The sequence below is a fragment of the Bos grunniens genome, chromosome 3 (genome assembly GCF_055505025.1).
Source record: "Bos grunniens cultivar Pamir isolate PY7600 chromosome 3, Bosgru_T2T1.0, whole genome shotgun sequence".
NCBI classification, from domain to species: Eukaryota; Metazoa; Chordata; class Mammalia; order Artiodactyla; family Bovidae; genus Bos; species Bos grunniens.
Window position 1 is genome coordinate 11600325 of NC_141167.1, and position 18390 is coordinate 11618714.

An 18390-nucleotide genomic window follows, 5' to 3' on the forward strand; every position below is an offset into this window, starting at 1 on the left:
ACTGTCTGTTTTGGTTTTACTTTTCACTGTACCCCCAGTATCTTTTAGCACATAATAGCAGCCCATAAGTATTTAAGAAATGAATGATGGTGATCTACTAACTATTGGTCAAGCTCTCTTCTAGTTCCAAAATCCAGGATTAAGAAGTCATACTAGTTGGCTCCTCAAAGACTGCTGATTGTAGCTAGATAACATTGGGCAGATATTGTTACTACCTGTAGCTTGGATTAGCGCTAGTAACATTTAATACCATTGTCTTCTCAAATCTGTACAAGACAGGGAAAGCTCTCCTTAGAACAGATAAGCAATCTGGGGTGGCATGCAAGGCTTAGTTTAAGAAATAATACCTAACCTTGTCTTCTGAGGCACTCTGGCCTTCTTTGTCCCTTTATAGGTCTTGTCTCATAGCCAGAACACTGCTGTGTACATGTAGTAGGGAATGGAATGATTCAGATACCCATGGTGAAAGAGATTATAAAAACTGTAATATTAGGTTTCTCTGTTGTTGTGCTTGTCTTGTAGTCAAACAGGTCAAGTTGAAACTGCTTAATTTTGGAAATATTTTTATATGTATTGATATATAGGTATACATAAGAGGGTAATTTTAACTCTATAATTAGTTATCATGGAGCCTTAGATTTGAGTTTTTTTAAAGAAACATTAATTTGTACCCTTTGTGTTTTTCTTCTTAGTTTCTGCCACTGCCTTCTACAAAGCACAACCTGTAATTCAGTTCATGTGTGAAGTTCTTGATATTCATAATATTGATGAGCAGCCAAGACCTCTGACTGATTCTCATCGGGTAAAATTCACCAAAGAGATAAAAGGTGAGTTAATTAGCATTTGGAACAACTTAACTGTAAAATGCATGAATATAACAAACTTTCATGGAAATTTTTTAAGATTTAAATCTGTTCATGTAACATCACCAGTAAAAATACGGATTAATTTTAAAACGTTACATTAAATTCATTGTCATAACATCTTAGGTAGTGTTTCAATGAAAGAAATACCAAGTAATGGAATTAATACTAGCTAATTTTTTGTCGATACTTTCCCTTATTAGCTGAAGGCATAAAGAGGTACTCTCATAGAAAAATGCTCCTATCATACTGTTTAAAATAGGAAATTTATTCCCAAAACATTGACACTTCAGGACTGGAGCCATTCTTTGAACATATTTTAATATAGTGACTTCTTTATTTTTCTGAAATGATAGCAGAATATTTTATTTCTTTGTAAATTTGTAGATGTGGGACTAGCCTATTTCATGTGTTGTTCTAGAGTTGAAACTTAGTAACTTCATGTACTTTATTTAGTTGACCATTGATCTTGCCTGTTTTATAGTTAGCGGCTAAAATTTATACAGTGGTGTTACATCATATATATATTTTACTAATATAAATTCATTTCTACATGGTCTTCCAAAGAGAAAAATTAAAAATTAATTTCACTTATATTCTAAAATTTATATTTTGTATTTATTTATTCTTTATATAATTGTAGCTTTCTATGTAAATATACAGTCTTATGTGCAAACCCATATACAATGGGTTTATCAGCAATTTAATTTAATTTAATATCAGTGTACTTTATCAGCAGTTTAAGGGATTTTTCAAGAATAATTTTGATTATGTAAGATTCTTGACGTGTTCATAACTGTGGAACTTAGTCCTCATGTAAGATGTGACTCCACTGTATTTAGTTCTTTATTATTTAGGCACAAAGAGAAATTTGATATTCTCTAATTAGAATGAATACTATAAATTCTGTTTATAATAAGTGTTACATCTCAAATAGTCAGAAATAATTATGTTGTTTAATTTTAAGGTTTTACCTATTTGTTGCAGGTAATTTTTCAGCTTGTGAAGCATTGAAGTTTATTTTCTGAACATCTTTCAGTCCCCCAAATCAGTTAGTATAGTTGAATACATCCTGCTAGCTCCAGTAATCATTTATTCTGTGCCATTCAGTAACCAAGAGAGAGATAGTCATTGTAGTAAAACATTTAAAGGAATTTCCCTCCTGCTTTGAAGATAAGCATCTATTTATGTCAAGATTTTTGTCAGAATAAGAAAGTGTTATATATTCTTGTATTGCAGTCATACCATCGTCCTGTCATAATCTATATTAACTGCACAGTTAGCTTTGTTGGAAGGTAGTGCATTACCCACCATTAATATGTGATCATCTAAATGCCATGGTTTCCAGTGGAGTTGCTGCTTAGTTACCACCTCTGATATCATGAAGTCACTTACATTATTTTGCGGTAACTATGCAATCAACTCATATCACCACTCTATCACAGAAAATACAAGATGTACAGAACAAGGATTCAACTGCTGCCCGAAGAGCATGGACTCGATCTTAACTTCAACTGCTCAGGGGGCCAAAGAAATGACTGAAAAAATGACTAGAAAGCATTATAAAGTTGATGTTATAGTGAAGGTAAAGCCAAGTTTATAGGTTCAATATTTGATTTATTAAAGCCAAAAACATTTTTCGGTTGGATGGAGGGTTTGGGGAGGGACCTGGGCAGAGAATTATCTAGTCCATTTTTTAAAAAATTTCAACTCTTTGCTAACCCTGAATTTGGATGTAACCTTAGGCACCTATGACTGTAGATTTGGGGTAGAAAAATATGAGTTAGATCTAATTGACAAACTGATGATTTTTTCCTCCATTCAAAGTCAGGAAAGCTTTTAAAAGAGAGAGAGAGAACTCTTTAAAGTACATCATGTATTCCTATCTCAGTAACACAAGAGAATCAAAGTTACATGTTTTATACTATATATTTAAGTTTAATTTTTAGTCAGCATGAGAAATTTGATGAAAACTGTTTAATAATGGTACAAATTGTGGTATAATGAATACACTTCCTAGTACAATATTCATTTGATTCCAGTTGAACTTTTTCCTAAATAATTAATAATAACTTTAGGGTGGTTTCTTTTGCAATAATTCATCATAGTTAAATAGCAGAAATATTGGAGGAAGTTTATGGTAAAAGTACCATATGTATGTAAGAGTGTCAGTTTTATTTTTGATAAAAACTTATTTAGTAGGCTTGTATAACCTTACTGATAATTTTTTTTTAATTCAAAGGGAAGATTGGAAAACAAATTGCTAAGTAGTATAGATAACAGAAATTTGTTTTAAATTTTTCTATGTTTTCCCCCAAACAGTATTTTTACATCTTGTTTACTTCATATAGTTGGTATTTCCTTCTTGAAAGACCTTCTCTTGGTAATATTTTCTATTTTCATTTATAATATAGAAGCATAATAAATGCTCTAATTGACCTGAAAGTTTAGTTTTGTAAAGATAGTTACTAACAAAAACTATTTCTCACGGACTCAGTTAAGAGTCAAAAACCCTCGTACCAGTCTGGTATAGCGGCACTGTGTCCACGTAGCGTCTTAGTTTGTGCTGATACGTCCTAAGAAAATACTACTGTGATTGAACTTTGTGTTTGGTTCTGCAGTTAGTAGATAGGAAAATAAGTTATACTGTAGCAGGGTTTCTCAACCTTGGCACTATTGATATTTTGGGCTGGATAATTCTTTGTTGTGGTCGGGGATGGGAGGTAGTGCTGTTCTGTGCATTGCAATATAATTTAGCAGCATCCCTGGATCCACCCATTCCTAAATCTAGCATCCACTAGATGCCAATAGCACCCCCAGTTTTAACAATCAGGGAAGCCCCCAAAAATGTCTCCAGACATTACCAAATCTCCCCTGGAGGTCAGAGTCACCTCAGGTTGAGAACATCTGCACTATGGGATACAGAGGTACAAAAGAAAAAAAATTTTTCAGTCACAGTAGCTATATTTCATGTGCTCAGGAACATTACTAGTAGTGATTTTAGTACAGGTGTAGAAATCATATCATCTCAGAACATCCTTTTGGACACCATTGCTTAGGAAAATTCATCCCAAAGAATTTCAGCCAATGGTTTAAAAGCCCACAGCTTCACCTTCTAAAGCAGACCTGGGATCCTCAAACCCCTAAGCTCCACAGATGGACTCATGGATCCAGTAACATCTAAATTCACATGCTGCGTTAAGTGTATGTTGCGTTTTTCTGAGAATTTATTGCTTTTGTCACATTCTCAAAGGGGTCATTGATTCCATAAGAACGTCTGGATTACTTGCTGTAGGAATTAGTTTGGTTACATTTGATATTTTGCCCTGATTTCTAATGGTCAGTAGTGAAAGAACTGTATCACTATATTATCCTTTAACAAAATTGTCACTCCACTTCTGTTAAAAGGGCCTGGGATTTTTTTTTTTTCTTCCTGGTTTAAAAATCTGTGAAGACTTTCTTCATAAGGACTTTATGAAATTATGATCTTCAGTCAGTATGTGATGCCTGGGGAGTTGAGATATCACATACTTTGAAGGTTACAGAATGTTTTGAGAGTTATGGTAACTCCTTTCCATTGCTCCTTCCCTCTCCCAGCATAAAACCCTGCAATATAAGCAGGACTTTTTTTGTAATTAATGAAGAACTTTATCCCTTGATCTAAAGGCTTTGCAAATTTTATGCTGTTTTTAATAGCTTGATAGAATAGGGAAATGGTTTGGAGTTAGGTCTGTCATGATTGTACCCATTATTAACTATGTTTTATATATATATATAATCCTTTGTTAATCATATCACCTATTTCACAGATTTTCTGTTTAGAATTTTGAGTTTTTATAGTGGTGAGCAGGCTTTAGAGTTATGAATATGTCACTTGTGACAGTTCTGTAACCTCAGTTTTTCTTGTTGGGAACAGGTCTGAAGGTTGAAGTGACTCATTGTGGAACAATGAGACGGAAATACCGTGTTTGTAATGTAACAAGAAGGCCTGCCAGTCATCAAACGTAAGAAAAGCTGGTGTTTGTCAGAACAGAGATGATGTGAGGCAGCTTACTCTAGTTGGTAGATTGGGACTTTTGCTTGCTCCTAATGGGATGAGTTGTTAATGTGTAATTTTTTTTTTTCCAGCTTTCCTTTACAGTTAGAAAATGGCCAAACTGTGGAGAGAACAGTAGCACAGTATTTCAGAGAAAAGTATACTCTTCAGCTGAAGTACCCACACCTTCCCTGTCTGCAAGTGGGGCAGGAACAGAAACATACCTACCTGCCACTAGAAGTAATGTGTTTAGGCTGCTTATTAATATCCTCTTATTCATCATTCTGTTAAGGTTTTTAAGGACCTGTAACTTACTTTATACTCTCACATTTATTTTTAAATTGAACTGTCTTTAAATTTCCTTATTTATTCTGAATTTTCAATTATGAGATAATACGGGAAAAAAATTCATCCACAGTTCTGCCCCTCTAAACATAACTGCTGTTAGCATTTTGGTACACTTCTTTCAGCCTTTTTATCCAGTGTACATTGTACCTGATTATAATCATACTGTGAAGCAGTATTGTTTACTGCCTTTCTACTTGACATGATACTAAACAAAAGTGGCTTAATGGAGTAGATTTTAAATTTTAAGTTAAATTAAAATTTAAAATATCACATTTAATTGCACTCAATTTTAAGAAAGATGCATATATCTAGTACAAAACTTTTTTTCCATTTATAGGTCTGTAATATTGTGGCAGGGCAACGATGTATCAAGAAGCTAACGGACAATCAAACCTCCACTATGATCAAAGCCACAGCAAGATCTGCACCAGATAGACAAGAGGAAATTAGCAGATTGGTTAGTACTTAACCCCAGAAATAGAAATTAAAAACATATTAGGGTGAGCTACTAAAGAAGAATGTCCACTATATCAACTCCTGTCTTATTATTATTTCATGGGCTCAGAATTAAAAGAGATTATGGAAGTATTCTAGCAGTAGCCTAGGGGTAAATGAAGAAGGTTCAGTTCAGTTCATTTCAGTCGCCCAGTCGTGTCTGACTCTTTGTGACCCCATGAATCGCAGCACGCCAGGCCTCCCTGTCCATCACCAACTCCCGGAGTTCACCCAGACTCACGTCCATCGAGTCAGTGATGCCATCCAGCCATCTCATCCTCTGTCATCCCCTTCTCCTCCTGCCCCCAATCCCTCCCAGCATCAGAGTCTTTTCCAGTGAGTCAACTCTTCACATGAGGTGGCCAAAGTACTGGAGTTTCAGCTTTAGCATCATTCCTTCCAAAGAACACCCAGGGCTGATCTCCTTCAGAATGGACTGGTTGGATCTCCTTGCAGTCCAAGGGATTCGCAAGACTCTTCTCCAACACCACAGTTCAAAAACATCAATTCTTTGGCCCTCAGCCTTCTTCACGGTCCAACTCTCACATCCATACATGACCACAGGAAAAACCATAGCCTTGACTAGACGAACCTTTGTTGGCATAGTGTCTCTGCTTTTGAATATGCTGTCTAGGTTGGTCATAACTTTCCTTTCAAGGAGTAAGCGTCTTTTAATTTCATGGCTGCAGTCACCATCTGCAGTGATTTTGGAGCCCCCAAAAATAAAGTCTGACACTGTTTCCACTGTTTCCCCATCTATTTCCCATGAAGTGATGGGACCAGATGCCATGATCTTCGTTTTCTGAATGTTGAGCTTTATACCAACTTTTTCACTCTGCACTTTCACTTTCATCAAGAGGCTTTTGAGTTCCTCTTCACTTTCTGCCATAAGGGTGGTGTCATCTGCATATCTGAGGTGATTGATATTTCTCCCGGCAATCTTGATTCCAGCTTGTGTTTCTTCCAGTCCAGCGTTTCTCATGATGTACTCTGTATATAAGTTAAATAAGCAGAGTGACAATATACAGCCTTGACGTACTCCTTTTCCTATTTGGAACCAGTCTGTTGTTCCATGTCCAGTTCTAACTGTTGCTTCCTGACCTGCATACAAATTTCTCAAGAGGCAGATCAGGTGGTCTGGTATTCCCATCTCTTTCAGAATTCTCCACAGTTTATTGTGATCCACACAGTCAAAGGCTTTGGCATAGTCAATAAAGCAGAAATAGATGTTTTTCTGGAACTCTCTTGCTTTTTCCATGATCCCGCGGATGCTGGCAATTTGATTTCTGGTTCCTCTGCCTTTTCTAAAACCAGCTTGAACATCAGGAAGTTCACGGTTCACGTATTGCTGAAGCCTAGCTTGGAGAATTTTGAGCATTACTTTACTAGTGTGTGAGATGAGTGCAATTGTGCGGTAATTTGAGCATTCTTTGGCATTGCCTTTCTTTGGGATTGGAATGAAAACTGACCTTTTCCAGTCCTGTGGCCACTGCTGAATTTTCCAAATTTGCTGGCATATTGAGTGTAGCACTTTCACAGCATCATCTTTCAGGATTTGGAATAGCTCAACTGGAATTCCATCACCTCCACTAGCTTTGTTCGTAGTGATGCTTTCTAAGGCCCACTTGACTTCACATTCCAGGATGTCTGGCTCTAGGTGAGTGATCACACCATCGTGATTATCTGGGTCGTGAAGATCTTTTTTGTACAGTTCTGTGTATTCTTGCCCTCTCTTCTTAATATCTTCTGCTTCTGTTAGGTCCATACCATTTCTGTCCTTTATCGAGCCCATCTTTGCATGAAATGTTCCCTTGGTATCTCTAATTTTCTTGAACAGATCTCTCGTCTTTCCCATTCTGTTGTTTTCCTCTATTTCTTTGCGTTGATCACTGAAGAAGGCTTTCTTATCTCTTCTTGCTATTCTTTGGAACTCTGCATTCAGATGCTTATATCTTTCCTTTTCTCCTTTGCTTTTCGCTTCTCTTCTTTTCACAGCTATTTGTAAGGCCTCCCCAGACAGCCATTTTGCTTTTTTGCATTTCTTTTCCATGGGGATGGTCTTGATCCCTGTCTCCTATACAATGTCACGAACCTCATTCCATAGTTCATCAGGCACTCTATCAATCAGATCTAGGCCCTTAAATCTATTTCTCACTTCCACTGTATGATCATAAGGGATTTGATTTAGGTCATACCTGAATGGTCTAGTGGTTTTCCCTACTTTCTTCAATTTAAGTCTAAATTTGGCAATAAGGAGTTCATGATCTGAGCCACAGTCAGCTCCTGGTCTTGTTTTTTCTGACTGTATAGAGCTTCTCCATCTTTGGCTGCAAAGAATATAATCAGTCTGATTTCCGTGTTGACCATCTGGTGATGTCCATGTATAGAGTCTTCTCTTGTGTTATTGGAAGAGGGTGTTTGTTATGACCAGTACATTTTCTTGACAAAGGTTAGAGCCTTCTAATTTAGCCCCAAGCTCTTTAGTTAGATTCAGAACAGATAATCTCAGAACTAATGTTTCAGTTTAGTGAACTGGACTTTTATCACCTCCCACCTAAAATAGGAAAGGAAAGTCAAGGTTTTATGACTAGCAATAGTGAGAAGCTTAACACACAAAGTAGGATTGCTTAGCCCCAGTATCTACACTGGTAACTATAGGATGAATAAAGAAGTTTAAGACAGCTCCAGCCTTATAGGGTGTCTAAGCTCTTCTTATTCTAAATGGGGAGAAAAGAGACATTAATACATTATAAAACTGACGGAATTAGGGCAAAGTGAAAAATAAAGGCACCTGGATCTTATCTTTGAAAGTTAGTTGTGCCTGACTTTTTGCTACCCCATGGACTGTAGCCCGCCAGGCTAGCACTTGGAATCTTAACAGCTCTAGGTTCAAAGTCTAACTTCTTTACTTACTTACAGTTACTGTTGCTGCTGCTGCTGCTGCAAAGTCGCTTCAGTTGTGTCTGACTCTGTGTGACCCCATAGACGGCAACCCACCAGGCTCCTCCGTCCCTTACTATATTTATAATTATAGCATCCGGTAGGCTAGAACAGTGACTGAGAGTAGGAACTCTAGAAATCAGAATGTACAGATTTCAGATTATATGTCACTTGCTTAGCTATATGGTTTTAGACCAATCATTTCACTTTACTAAGCTTTAGTTTTATCCTCTGTAAAATAAAAAGTATAAAAGACTTATTTGTAATTAAGATTATTGTAAAAATTAATCATAAAACATTTCACACCAAGGAAGTCTTGGTGAATAGTTGTTACTCTTTGTAATCTTATAGAAACTAATGGCATTTAAGCTTGAAGAAAAAAATCATTAGTGCATAATTTAGAAAACATTTCCTGCTTATTGTGGGATTATATATGTAAATTTATATAGTGTTTTTACTAGATTTTTACTCAAAGACTTGAACATTGCCCTTTTTGTAACCTTATATGACCTTTACCCTGAGACTAAAAAAATATGTTTTGAAAAACACATTATAGCACACTATAAACATGAATTACACTTCTGAGATTACAATAAATTCTTTGCATATATTGGTATATTATGTAAAAATTATAATACGCATCTCATCGTGGCTTTCTTGTCTGTCTCAAGTATATCTCTTAAGTAAATTTTATCTTCTGCTATGTTTTATTGGAAAATATTCAAGTAGATTTTATATAACTTGTTATCAATTAGGGAAAAAAGCTTAGGATTATTGATATTTGCTATCAAGCTCTACTTGCCTGGAAAATCCATGGACGGAGGAGCCTGGTAGGCTGCAGTCCATGGGGTTGCTAAGAGTCGGACATGACTGAGCAATTTCACTTTCACTTTTTACTTTCATGCATTGGATAAGGAAATGGCAACCCACTCCAGTATTCTTGCCTGGAGAATCCCAGGGACAGAGGAGCCTAATGGGCTGCTGTCTATGGGGTCGCACAGAGTCGGACATGACTGAAGCGACTTAGCAGCAGCAGCAGCATCAAGCTCTACATAAGATTTCAATATTATATGTCCAGATCCTCTGATTAGAAATAATTAACCATTTTTAGGTCAGGTATTTCTCTTGCAATTTCTTGACCACCCTCCCCAAAATGTATTAGGCTTAACCATATAAAATTACCATTTTCATGAGTCATAAATAGTTGAAATTTCTTATTATCCAACCTAATACATTTAAATATTCTATAAATGAACAGGAAGTTCACAGACTTCCTACTGTCCACTTATGGTCTGTAGTCCCCAGGTTAAAAATCTGCTCTGTAGTTTGGGTACCATTATCTAGCCCTATTGGAGAAGGAAGTGGCAACCCACTCCAGTGCTCTTGCCTGGAAAATCCCATGGATGGAGGAGGCTGGTAGGCTGCAGTCCATGGGGTTGCTAAGAGTCCGACACGACTGAGCAACTTCACTTTCACGCATTGGAGAAGGAAATCGCAACCCACTCTAGTGTTCTTGCCTGGAGAATCCCAGGGCCGGGGGAGCCTAGTGGGCTGCCGTCTATGGGGTCGCACAGAGTTGCACACGACTGAAGTGACTTAGCAGCAGCAGCATCTAGACCTATTATAAAACATTATTGACACAGTGAAGAAAAAAAATTAGAGGGTTCTAAAGGGAAATTAGGGGAATTTTGAAAGTAACTACAAACCTTTTGTGTTGTTAGGTAAGAAGTGCAAATTATGAAACAGATCCATTTGTTCAAGAGTTTCAATTTAAAGTTCGAGATGAAATGGCTCATGTAACCGGACGCGTACTTCCAGCACCTATGCTCCAATATGGAGGCCGGGTAAAACCTCTTGATATCATGTTTAAATTATAAATATACAGTTTCTGTGTTTTGAGAGAAGGACATCCTAGCTGAGTCTAGAATTTAGAAAGTATTTTTCATTCCAACGGTGTTTTTCTTTCAAGTTGAGTGTCTTTGCTTGAACTTAATGGAACTTTTGTTTTTCTGTGATAAAAATATAAAATATTGATTTAGAAAAGCCTATTCCAGCAATTTGAAATGCTTATTTTTAGCTCATTCAAATAAGTTATATATTAAATGTTTGTTCTTTTTTGCCTTATTATTTCTCTTTCTCTGTAGAACCGGACTGTAGCAACACCAAGCCACGGAGTATGGGACATGCGAGGGAAACAGTTCCACACAGGAGTTGAAATCAAAATGTGGGCTATAGCTTGTTTTGCCACACAGAGGCAGTGTAGAGAAGAAATATTGAAGTAAGGCTTGTCATTAGTTTCACTTTGGGACCATTTTGTGTTTCAATTTTAAATTATTCAGCTAATGTTCTAACCAACATTGCCTCAATATGAAGTATATTTAATCAATAAACCTTTAAAAATGTTTCTTCTCAGTACTTTGATGAAGATTCTGAATTTTTTGGTCATATCCAAGTCACTGATTGATTCTTATAGGCATTCTAATAGACTAGCTTATATGGTATAGCAGGAGTACCATTGACTTTTGATGGCAAATAGTTTAGATTTAATTCCCAGGTTTGCCACTTCCTAACTTTATTACCATGAACAATTTATTTGATCTTATTATGCTTCAGTTTTTACCTTTTAAAAATAGAGATAATAGTACTTATTTACTGAATGAAAGTTAAGTAACATCCTTATTTCTCAATTGAGTTCCTTGAAAGAGTCATTTAACTTCTCATTTTCACTTTCCAAAATTTGGCCTCCATCTCCACTACTTTTCATCTTCTCCAGATTCTTTCCCTCAACAATCTTCTGTTTAAAACAAATCTTCATTTTACCTTGACACTCTCTCAGGATTCCAGGCTTCCATTCAGTCTCCTTCCTTGAAGTTTTAGTGCTCTACCAAAATTGATTCCTGGAATCAATTTCAACCACAAAAGTATCTTTGTGATTATCAGTTCTAATGGTCTATTCTCAATAGCTGAGAAAAGAAGAGAAACTAAAGGCAAAGAAGAAAAGGAAAGATATACCCATTTTAATGCAGAGTTCCAAAGAATAGCAAGGAGAGATAAGAAAGCCTTCCTCAGTGATCACTGTGAAGAAATAGAGGAAAACAATAGAATGGGAAAGACTAGAGATCTCTTCAAGAAAATTAGAGATACCAAGGGAAAATGCAAAGATGGGCACAATAAAGGACAGAAATAGTATGGACCTAATAGAAGCAGAAGATAGTAAGAAGAGGTGATAAGAATACACAGAAGAACTATACAAAAAAGAACTTCATGACCCAGATAACCATGATGGTATGATCATTCACCTAGAGCCATACATCCTGGAATGTGAAGTCAAGTGGGCTTTAGGAAGCATCACTACGAACAAAGCTAGTGGAGGTGATGGAATTCCAGTTGAGCTATTTCAAATCCTAAAAGATGATGCTTTGAAAGTGCTGCACTCAATATGCCTGCAAATTTGGAAAACTCAGCAGTGGCCACAGGACTGGAAAAGGTCAGTTTTCATTCCAATCCCAAAGAAAGGCAATGCCAAAGAATGCTCAAACTACCGCACAATTGCACTCATCTCACACGCTAACAAAGTAATGCTCAAAATTTTCCATGCCAGGCTTCAACAGTACATGAACCATGAATTTCCAGATGTTCAAGCCGGATTTAGAAAAAGCAGAGGAATCAGAGATCAAACTGCTAACATCCACTGGATCATTAAAAAAAGCAAGAGAATTCCAGAAAACATCTATTTCTGCTTTATTGATTATGCCAAAGACTTTGACTGTGTGGATCACAACAAACTCTGGAAAACTCTTCAAGCGATGGGAATACCAGACCACCTGACCTTGCCTCCTGAGAAATATGTATGCAAGTCAAGAAGCAACAGTTAGAACCGGACATGGAACAACAGACTGGTTCCAAATCGGGAAAGGAGTACGTCAAGGCTGTATATTGTTACCCTGCTTATTTAACTTGTATGCAGAGTACATCATGCCAAAGGTTGGGATGAATGAAGCACAAGCCAGAATCAAGATTGCCAGGAGAAATATCAATAATCTCAAATATGCAGATGCCACCACCCTTACGGCAGAAAGCAAAAAAGAACTAAAGAGCCTCTTGATGAAAGTGAGAGTGGAGTGAAAAAGTTGGCTTAAAACTCAACATTCAGAAAACTAAAATCATAGCATCTGGTCCCATCACTTCATGGCAAATAGATGGGGAAACAATGGAAACAATGAGAGATTTGATTTTGGGGGGCTCCAAAATCTCTGCAGATGGTAACTGCAGCCATGAAATTAAAACATGCTTGCTCCTTGGAAGAAAATTTATGACCAACCTAGACAGCATATTGAAAAGCAGAGACATTACTTTGCCCACAAAGGTCCTTCTAGTCAAGGCTATGGTTTTTCCGATAGTCATGTATGGACGTGAGAGTTGGACTGTAAAGAAGGCTGAGCACCGAAGAATTGATGCTTTTGAACTATGGTGTTGGAGAAGACTCTTGAGAGTCCCTTGGACTCCAAAGAGATCCAACCAGTCCATCCTAAAGGAAATCAGTCCTGAATATTCATTAGAAGGACTAATGCTGAAGCTGAAACTCCAATACTTTGGCCACCTGATGTGAAGAACTGACTCATTTGAAAAGATCCTGATGCTGGGAAAGATTGAAGACAGGAGGAGAAGGAGACGACAGAGAATGAGATGGTTGGATGGCATCACCGACTCGATGGACATGGGTTTGAGTAGCCTCTGGGAGTTGATGATGAATAGGGAAGCCTGGTGTGCTGCAGTCCATGGGGTTGCAAAGAGTCGGACGTGACTGAGCATCTGAACTGATTCTGACCCATTATTTTTTCAATAGTTGTGCAGCATTAGATACAATTGACTGCCTTACTGACAGTCTCTCCATTCTTGCCTTCCTGGTTTTTTCATCACTTTGGTTTCCTTTCTCCTTTGTCTCCTCTCCTTTGGAACACCAATCTTTGGGGCTGTGGCCCTCTTGAGGGCTTCTGCTGTTACTCTTGTTTGAGGAGTTGTGCTATAGTGAAAAGAGTACCAACTCCTCTTGTGATTAGCTCCATTCTAAAACTTTAGGCTTCTGATTAACAAAGAATAACATTTTTAAAGTTTTTCATTTGCCTCTTTAAACCCTTTCTCCATGTTCATATATTTTGGACAAAGAAACTGAACACTGTATGCCCTCAAACTCTCTGGTGTTCTTTTCCATTTACACTCATGCAGCTCTTTACTAAGATGCCTCCATTCTGTGTCTACACTTCTAAATGACACTCAGTCTTCTGTAATTTGTGATGCTGGAAATAATCCATAATAGTAAACTTAGTAGTTTGTCAGTATCTTCTCCATTTGTACTTGTCACTGCCTGTATAAAATAAAGTTATAATATTTGTGTAAAGTTGTCTCCTCTCTAGAATCTAATCCTAAGAAAAATTATTATTGTCTGATGTAAGTCCACTAACAGACCCTATATGCCCGTAATGAATAGTTCTTGAGTGACGTAGAGATCAGTTTACCCCCGGATCAATTCAGAATTTGTTTTGCCTCCCTCATGTGAAAAACTTTTTTTTTTCCTATTTAATTCTGTTCATGGATGTGTGCATGCTAAGCCATGTCCAACTCTTGGCAACTCTATGGACTATAACTCATCAGGCTCCTCTGTCCATGGGATTCTCCAGGCAAGAATACTGGAGTAGGTTGCCATGCCTTTCTCCTGGGGAGCTTCCCGACCCAGAGATGAAACCTGCAACTCTTACGTCTCCTGCGTTGGCAGGCAGGTTCTTTACCACTAGTGCCACCTCCTTTTTATTGGCTCCACATCTCTAAATGTGTGTCTTGAGGTTCACTTAGTATATTTTTTCTCTCCGAACTTGGTATCCTCTGACTTTCAAGTAAAATGTCTGGAGCTCAGTTAAGTACAATGCTGCGATTATTTTTCTTGACCTCCAGAGACCAAAGAAAACACCTCCAATTGTTTTTCAAGCTTTGAGGTACTCTTTTCATTTTACATTTGTTATTCATGGCTTGATAGAAGTCTCATAATCATTGGGCTTACGGCTCTTGTTCAGGCTAACTGAAAATATTCAACTTCATACTTTCTTGAATTAGATACTAATAAGGAAAAGGAGGAGGAGGGAATTCCTACAAACTTCATCTCTGTCCTGAGGGAATCAGAGTTTTTGAGCAAAGACCATTCAGATCCTTGACTTAGGGATGTATTTGTTTTAAAAACAAGTAAAGTGATTGTTAAACCTCAACATTATTACTTATTTATCCTAGGCTAAGTGCAGAATTATTAAAGTGCTGTCTACCTCTTTTTTTTATAATGTTTTCTTTTTCCTAAATCTTTTCTGAGGACAGAATCTTTCCTGCTATCCTAGTTTCAAATAGGTATTACTGTAGAAAGAAATTCTGAATTAGGTCATAGTTCTGGGTCTTGCCACTTATCCAAGCATTTGACCTTGATCTAATACTTAATGTCCCTGAAGCTATTTCCAGATCTGTAAAATGGTGATAACACCTACCCCCTTTTTATAAATCTTGTCAGGATCAAATTAGAAAATGTATAATAGCTTAAATATATCAAGCTTTTACACCAGGTCTTGGGCAGTACACTAAGTGCCTAATGTGTATTATCTCATTTAATCTTCACACCAACTCTATATTGGAAGTAGTCATTTTACAGACGAGAGAAACTGAAAAAAATTTGCCTAAAATTCTATAGCTAGCAAGTAACAGAACTGGAACCCATCATGCTAATTCTAGAGCTGAGCTCTTAACCAGCACACTCTATTACTGATATCCTTTGTAAACTACAAAATGCCACATAACCGTACAGTAGTGTTCTTAGTTTGCAAAATAGACTACTGACCAGTTGTTGGCCTTTCACCTCACTACTCTGGTGACCTCTTGCTATATGGAGCACACAGATCTTTGCTTTGTTTTCCATTCCCTTCCCAAACTTTGCATTACTACTTTTTAGATGTTGATAACTAGACAAAAGCTTTATTTTTAGTGATTTCTCCTTCCAGGGGTTTCACGGACCAGCTGCGGAAGATTTCCAAGGACGCAGGGATGCCCATCCAGGGCCAGCCTTGCTTCTGCAAATACGCACAGGGGGCAGACAGCGTGGAGCCCATGTTCCGGCATCTCAAGAACACCTACTCAGGGCTGCAGCTCATTATCGTTATCCTGCCTGGGAAGACACCAGTGTATGGTAAAGATACCGTATTAAGATTGCATTTTTCCTCAGGTACTTTCTATTCCTTTCAGGGACTTTCCTGGCAATCCAGTGGTTAAAACTTCAAGCTCCCAAGGCAGGGGACATGGGTCTGATCCCTAGTCAGAGATCTAAGATCCTGCTTGCCAAAAAAAAAAAAGTTCCTTTTAAAATTATACTAACACATATCCTAAAACTTTCAAACATAAAAATACATTTTATAACTATAGTCTTTAAAACCATGTATTGTTACTATAAAAAGAGAAATCATGAGAGCAAACTAAATAGTCCAAGACTCTATGAAAAGAATTTCAGTGAAGGAGGCATTACAAAACAATGATTAAGAGAATTGTTTATTAAAAGTGTCATTGAAATAACTTGAGTATCAGTATAATGTATGTTAAAAGCACAGGCTCTAGAGTCAGACTCTGCTGCTTAATACCCAGGTATTGCCAGGTATGCTACTTGTGTGATACTACCTGAATTACTTAACTACACAAAGCCTGGGTTTCCTCATCTGTGAAATTGGGGTACTACAAATATTTAAGTTGTAAGTGTTAGTCACTCAGTCGTGCCCGACTCTTTGCAACCCCATGGACTGCAGCTCACCAGGCTCCTCTGTCTATGAGATTTCCAGGTAATGATACTGGAGTGGGTTGCCATTTCCTTCTCTAGGGGATCTTCCCAACCCAGGGATTGAACCCAGGTCTCCTGCACTGCAGGCAGATTCTTTACCGAGTGAGCTACAAGGGAAGGTAATTGTAAAGTTTAAATAAATTTACATATGTAAACAGGGCTTCCCTGGTGGCTAAAATAGAATTAAAAATCTACCTGTAGTGCAAGAGACCCAGGTTCCATCCCTGGGTCAGGAAGATACCCTGGAGAAGTGAATGGCTACCCAGTCTAGTATTTTTGCCTGGAGAATTTCATGGACAGAAGAGCCTGGTGGGCTACAGTCCATGGGATCACAAACACTTTTATGTAAACAGGTTTATGACAGCACCTGTGATATAGTGAATGCTCAGTAAATGTTAGCTATTATGAGTGTAAACAAGCTAAAGTTTATGAGCGTAATAAGTTAAAAATAAATCATTTAAACATGGAAAAACACAAAGAAAATATAATTTTCAAATTACTGAATGGACTATAATCATTTAAGCTTAGGATAATAGAATTGACATAAGAAAATTTATTTGCATAAAAATTAAATTTTCTATCACAAATGTATAACTAAAATTAAAAGGAAACCATAGAACATCAAAAATATTTGCAGCAAATTGAAACAACAAAAGGCTATAGTTTATTATTAAAGTATTCATATGGATCTGTTATTGTAGTCAAAGGAAAAAATTTTTATGTTCTCCTAGATTAATAAATGAAGAAAATCAAAATTTCTCAAGAAAAAACAAGTAAATATTTGAGAATATGTTGGTTTACACCAATAAAGAAATAAAGAAAAGTACAAATTGATAAAAGGACATTTTTATGCTACTAAATTAGCAAATATATTTAAATACTGTAATACCTAGTGATTGTGAGTATGCAGTGAATCTAGTATTTAACATATTGCTGATAACAGTACAAATTGATAATATCCTTTCATCGAAAGTATAAAAATGTGTTTTCAGTCACAACTTAAGTATTTCTTATTCCAAAAATATGTTCAAAGGAAAGAATTCATAATATAAAAAAACTCTGTGCACAAAATTTTCATAATGATATCTGTGACATTAAACAACTACTAAGAACTGGTTTTAAATAGTAAGTTTCTGGTGGTGAGATAATATGTAGTGATTAAAAATGATGGTTATAAAAGTCAAAAGATATTTTTTACGTTGTGATAAAATACAGAAAGTATTACCTTGTTTTGTGTGCCCGGATATGTTCCAGTGTCTGCTAGTTTATAGTCTACGGGAACTTGAATAGAATTTATACCCTACTGTTGTGTGAAAATTGTATAAATCTTCATTGTGTTCAATTGGATCATGGTGCTTTTCAGGTCTACTGTATCCTTTTACTTTTCTGTATATTCATTCTGTTAAATTTTGAAAGTTTGATATTGAAACTCCAACTAAAAATCTTTTTTTTTTTTGCTTTCTTAAATGTTTAATAGGAAGAACTTTTAGTTGACAAATTTTATATTGACATTCTCAAATCAGGAGAATATTTATTTATTTTTAATATAAATTTATTTATTTTAATTGGAGGCTAATTACTTTATAATATTGTATTGGTTTTGCCATACATCAATATGAATTTTCCTACTTAGAAAAACAATTGTAATATATAGTGGAACTATATGTGTAGCTTTGATCTGTATTTCCCAACTCTCCTGTAAATGTGCTATCATGGTTTCATAATTTAAAAAATAAAAGAAAAAGAAAAAAATACAGAAGGTGTTAAAGAATTTGTAAATCAAGGAAAGAACAAATAACTGAAAAAGACAAAGGACACAAAAGAAGTACAAATGGTCAGTTATCTATGAAAAG

At 36.5% G+C, this 18390-nt stretch overlaps 1 protein-coding gene across 23 annotated transcripts in view; it reads left to right on the plus strand.

Annotated features, from left to right (window-relative positions):
* Nucleotides 1-18390, plus strand: part of LOC147374984 (protein argonaute-3) — a 136292-nt gene that overhangs the window by 76052 nt on the left and 41850 nt on the right. For 12 of the 23 annotated variants that reach the window (XM_086379182.1, XM_086379279.1, XM_086379171.1 and 9 more), the window contains 7 exons: nucleotides 693-827; nucleotides 4780-4867; nucleotides 4992-5139; nucleotides 5585-5704; nucleotides 10404-10526; nucleotides 10827-10960; nucleotides 15714-15898. In XM_086379182.1, coding sequence (XP_086235308.1) covers nucleotides 693-827; nucleotides 4780-4867; nucleotides 4992-5139; nucleotides 5585-5704; nucleotides 10404-10526; nucleotides 10827-10960; nucleotides 15714-15898 — 933 coding nt within the window. Of the gene's footprint in view, nucleotides 1-692; nucleotides 828-2331; nucleotides 2449-4779; nucleotides 4868-4991; nucleotides 5140-5584; nucleotides 5705-10403; nucleotides 10527-10826; nucleotides 10961-15713; nucleotides 15935-18390 lie in introns of those variants that run through there. The other 11 variants (XM_086379250.1, XM_086379139.1, XM_086379145.1 and 8 more) reach the window with 2 other exon arrangements.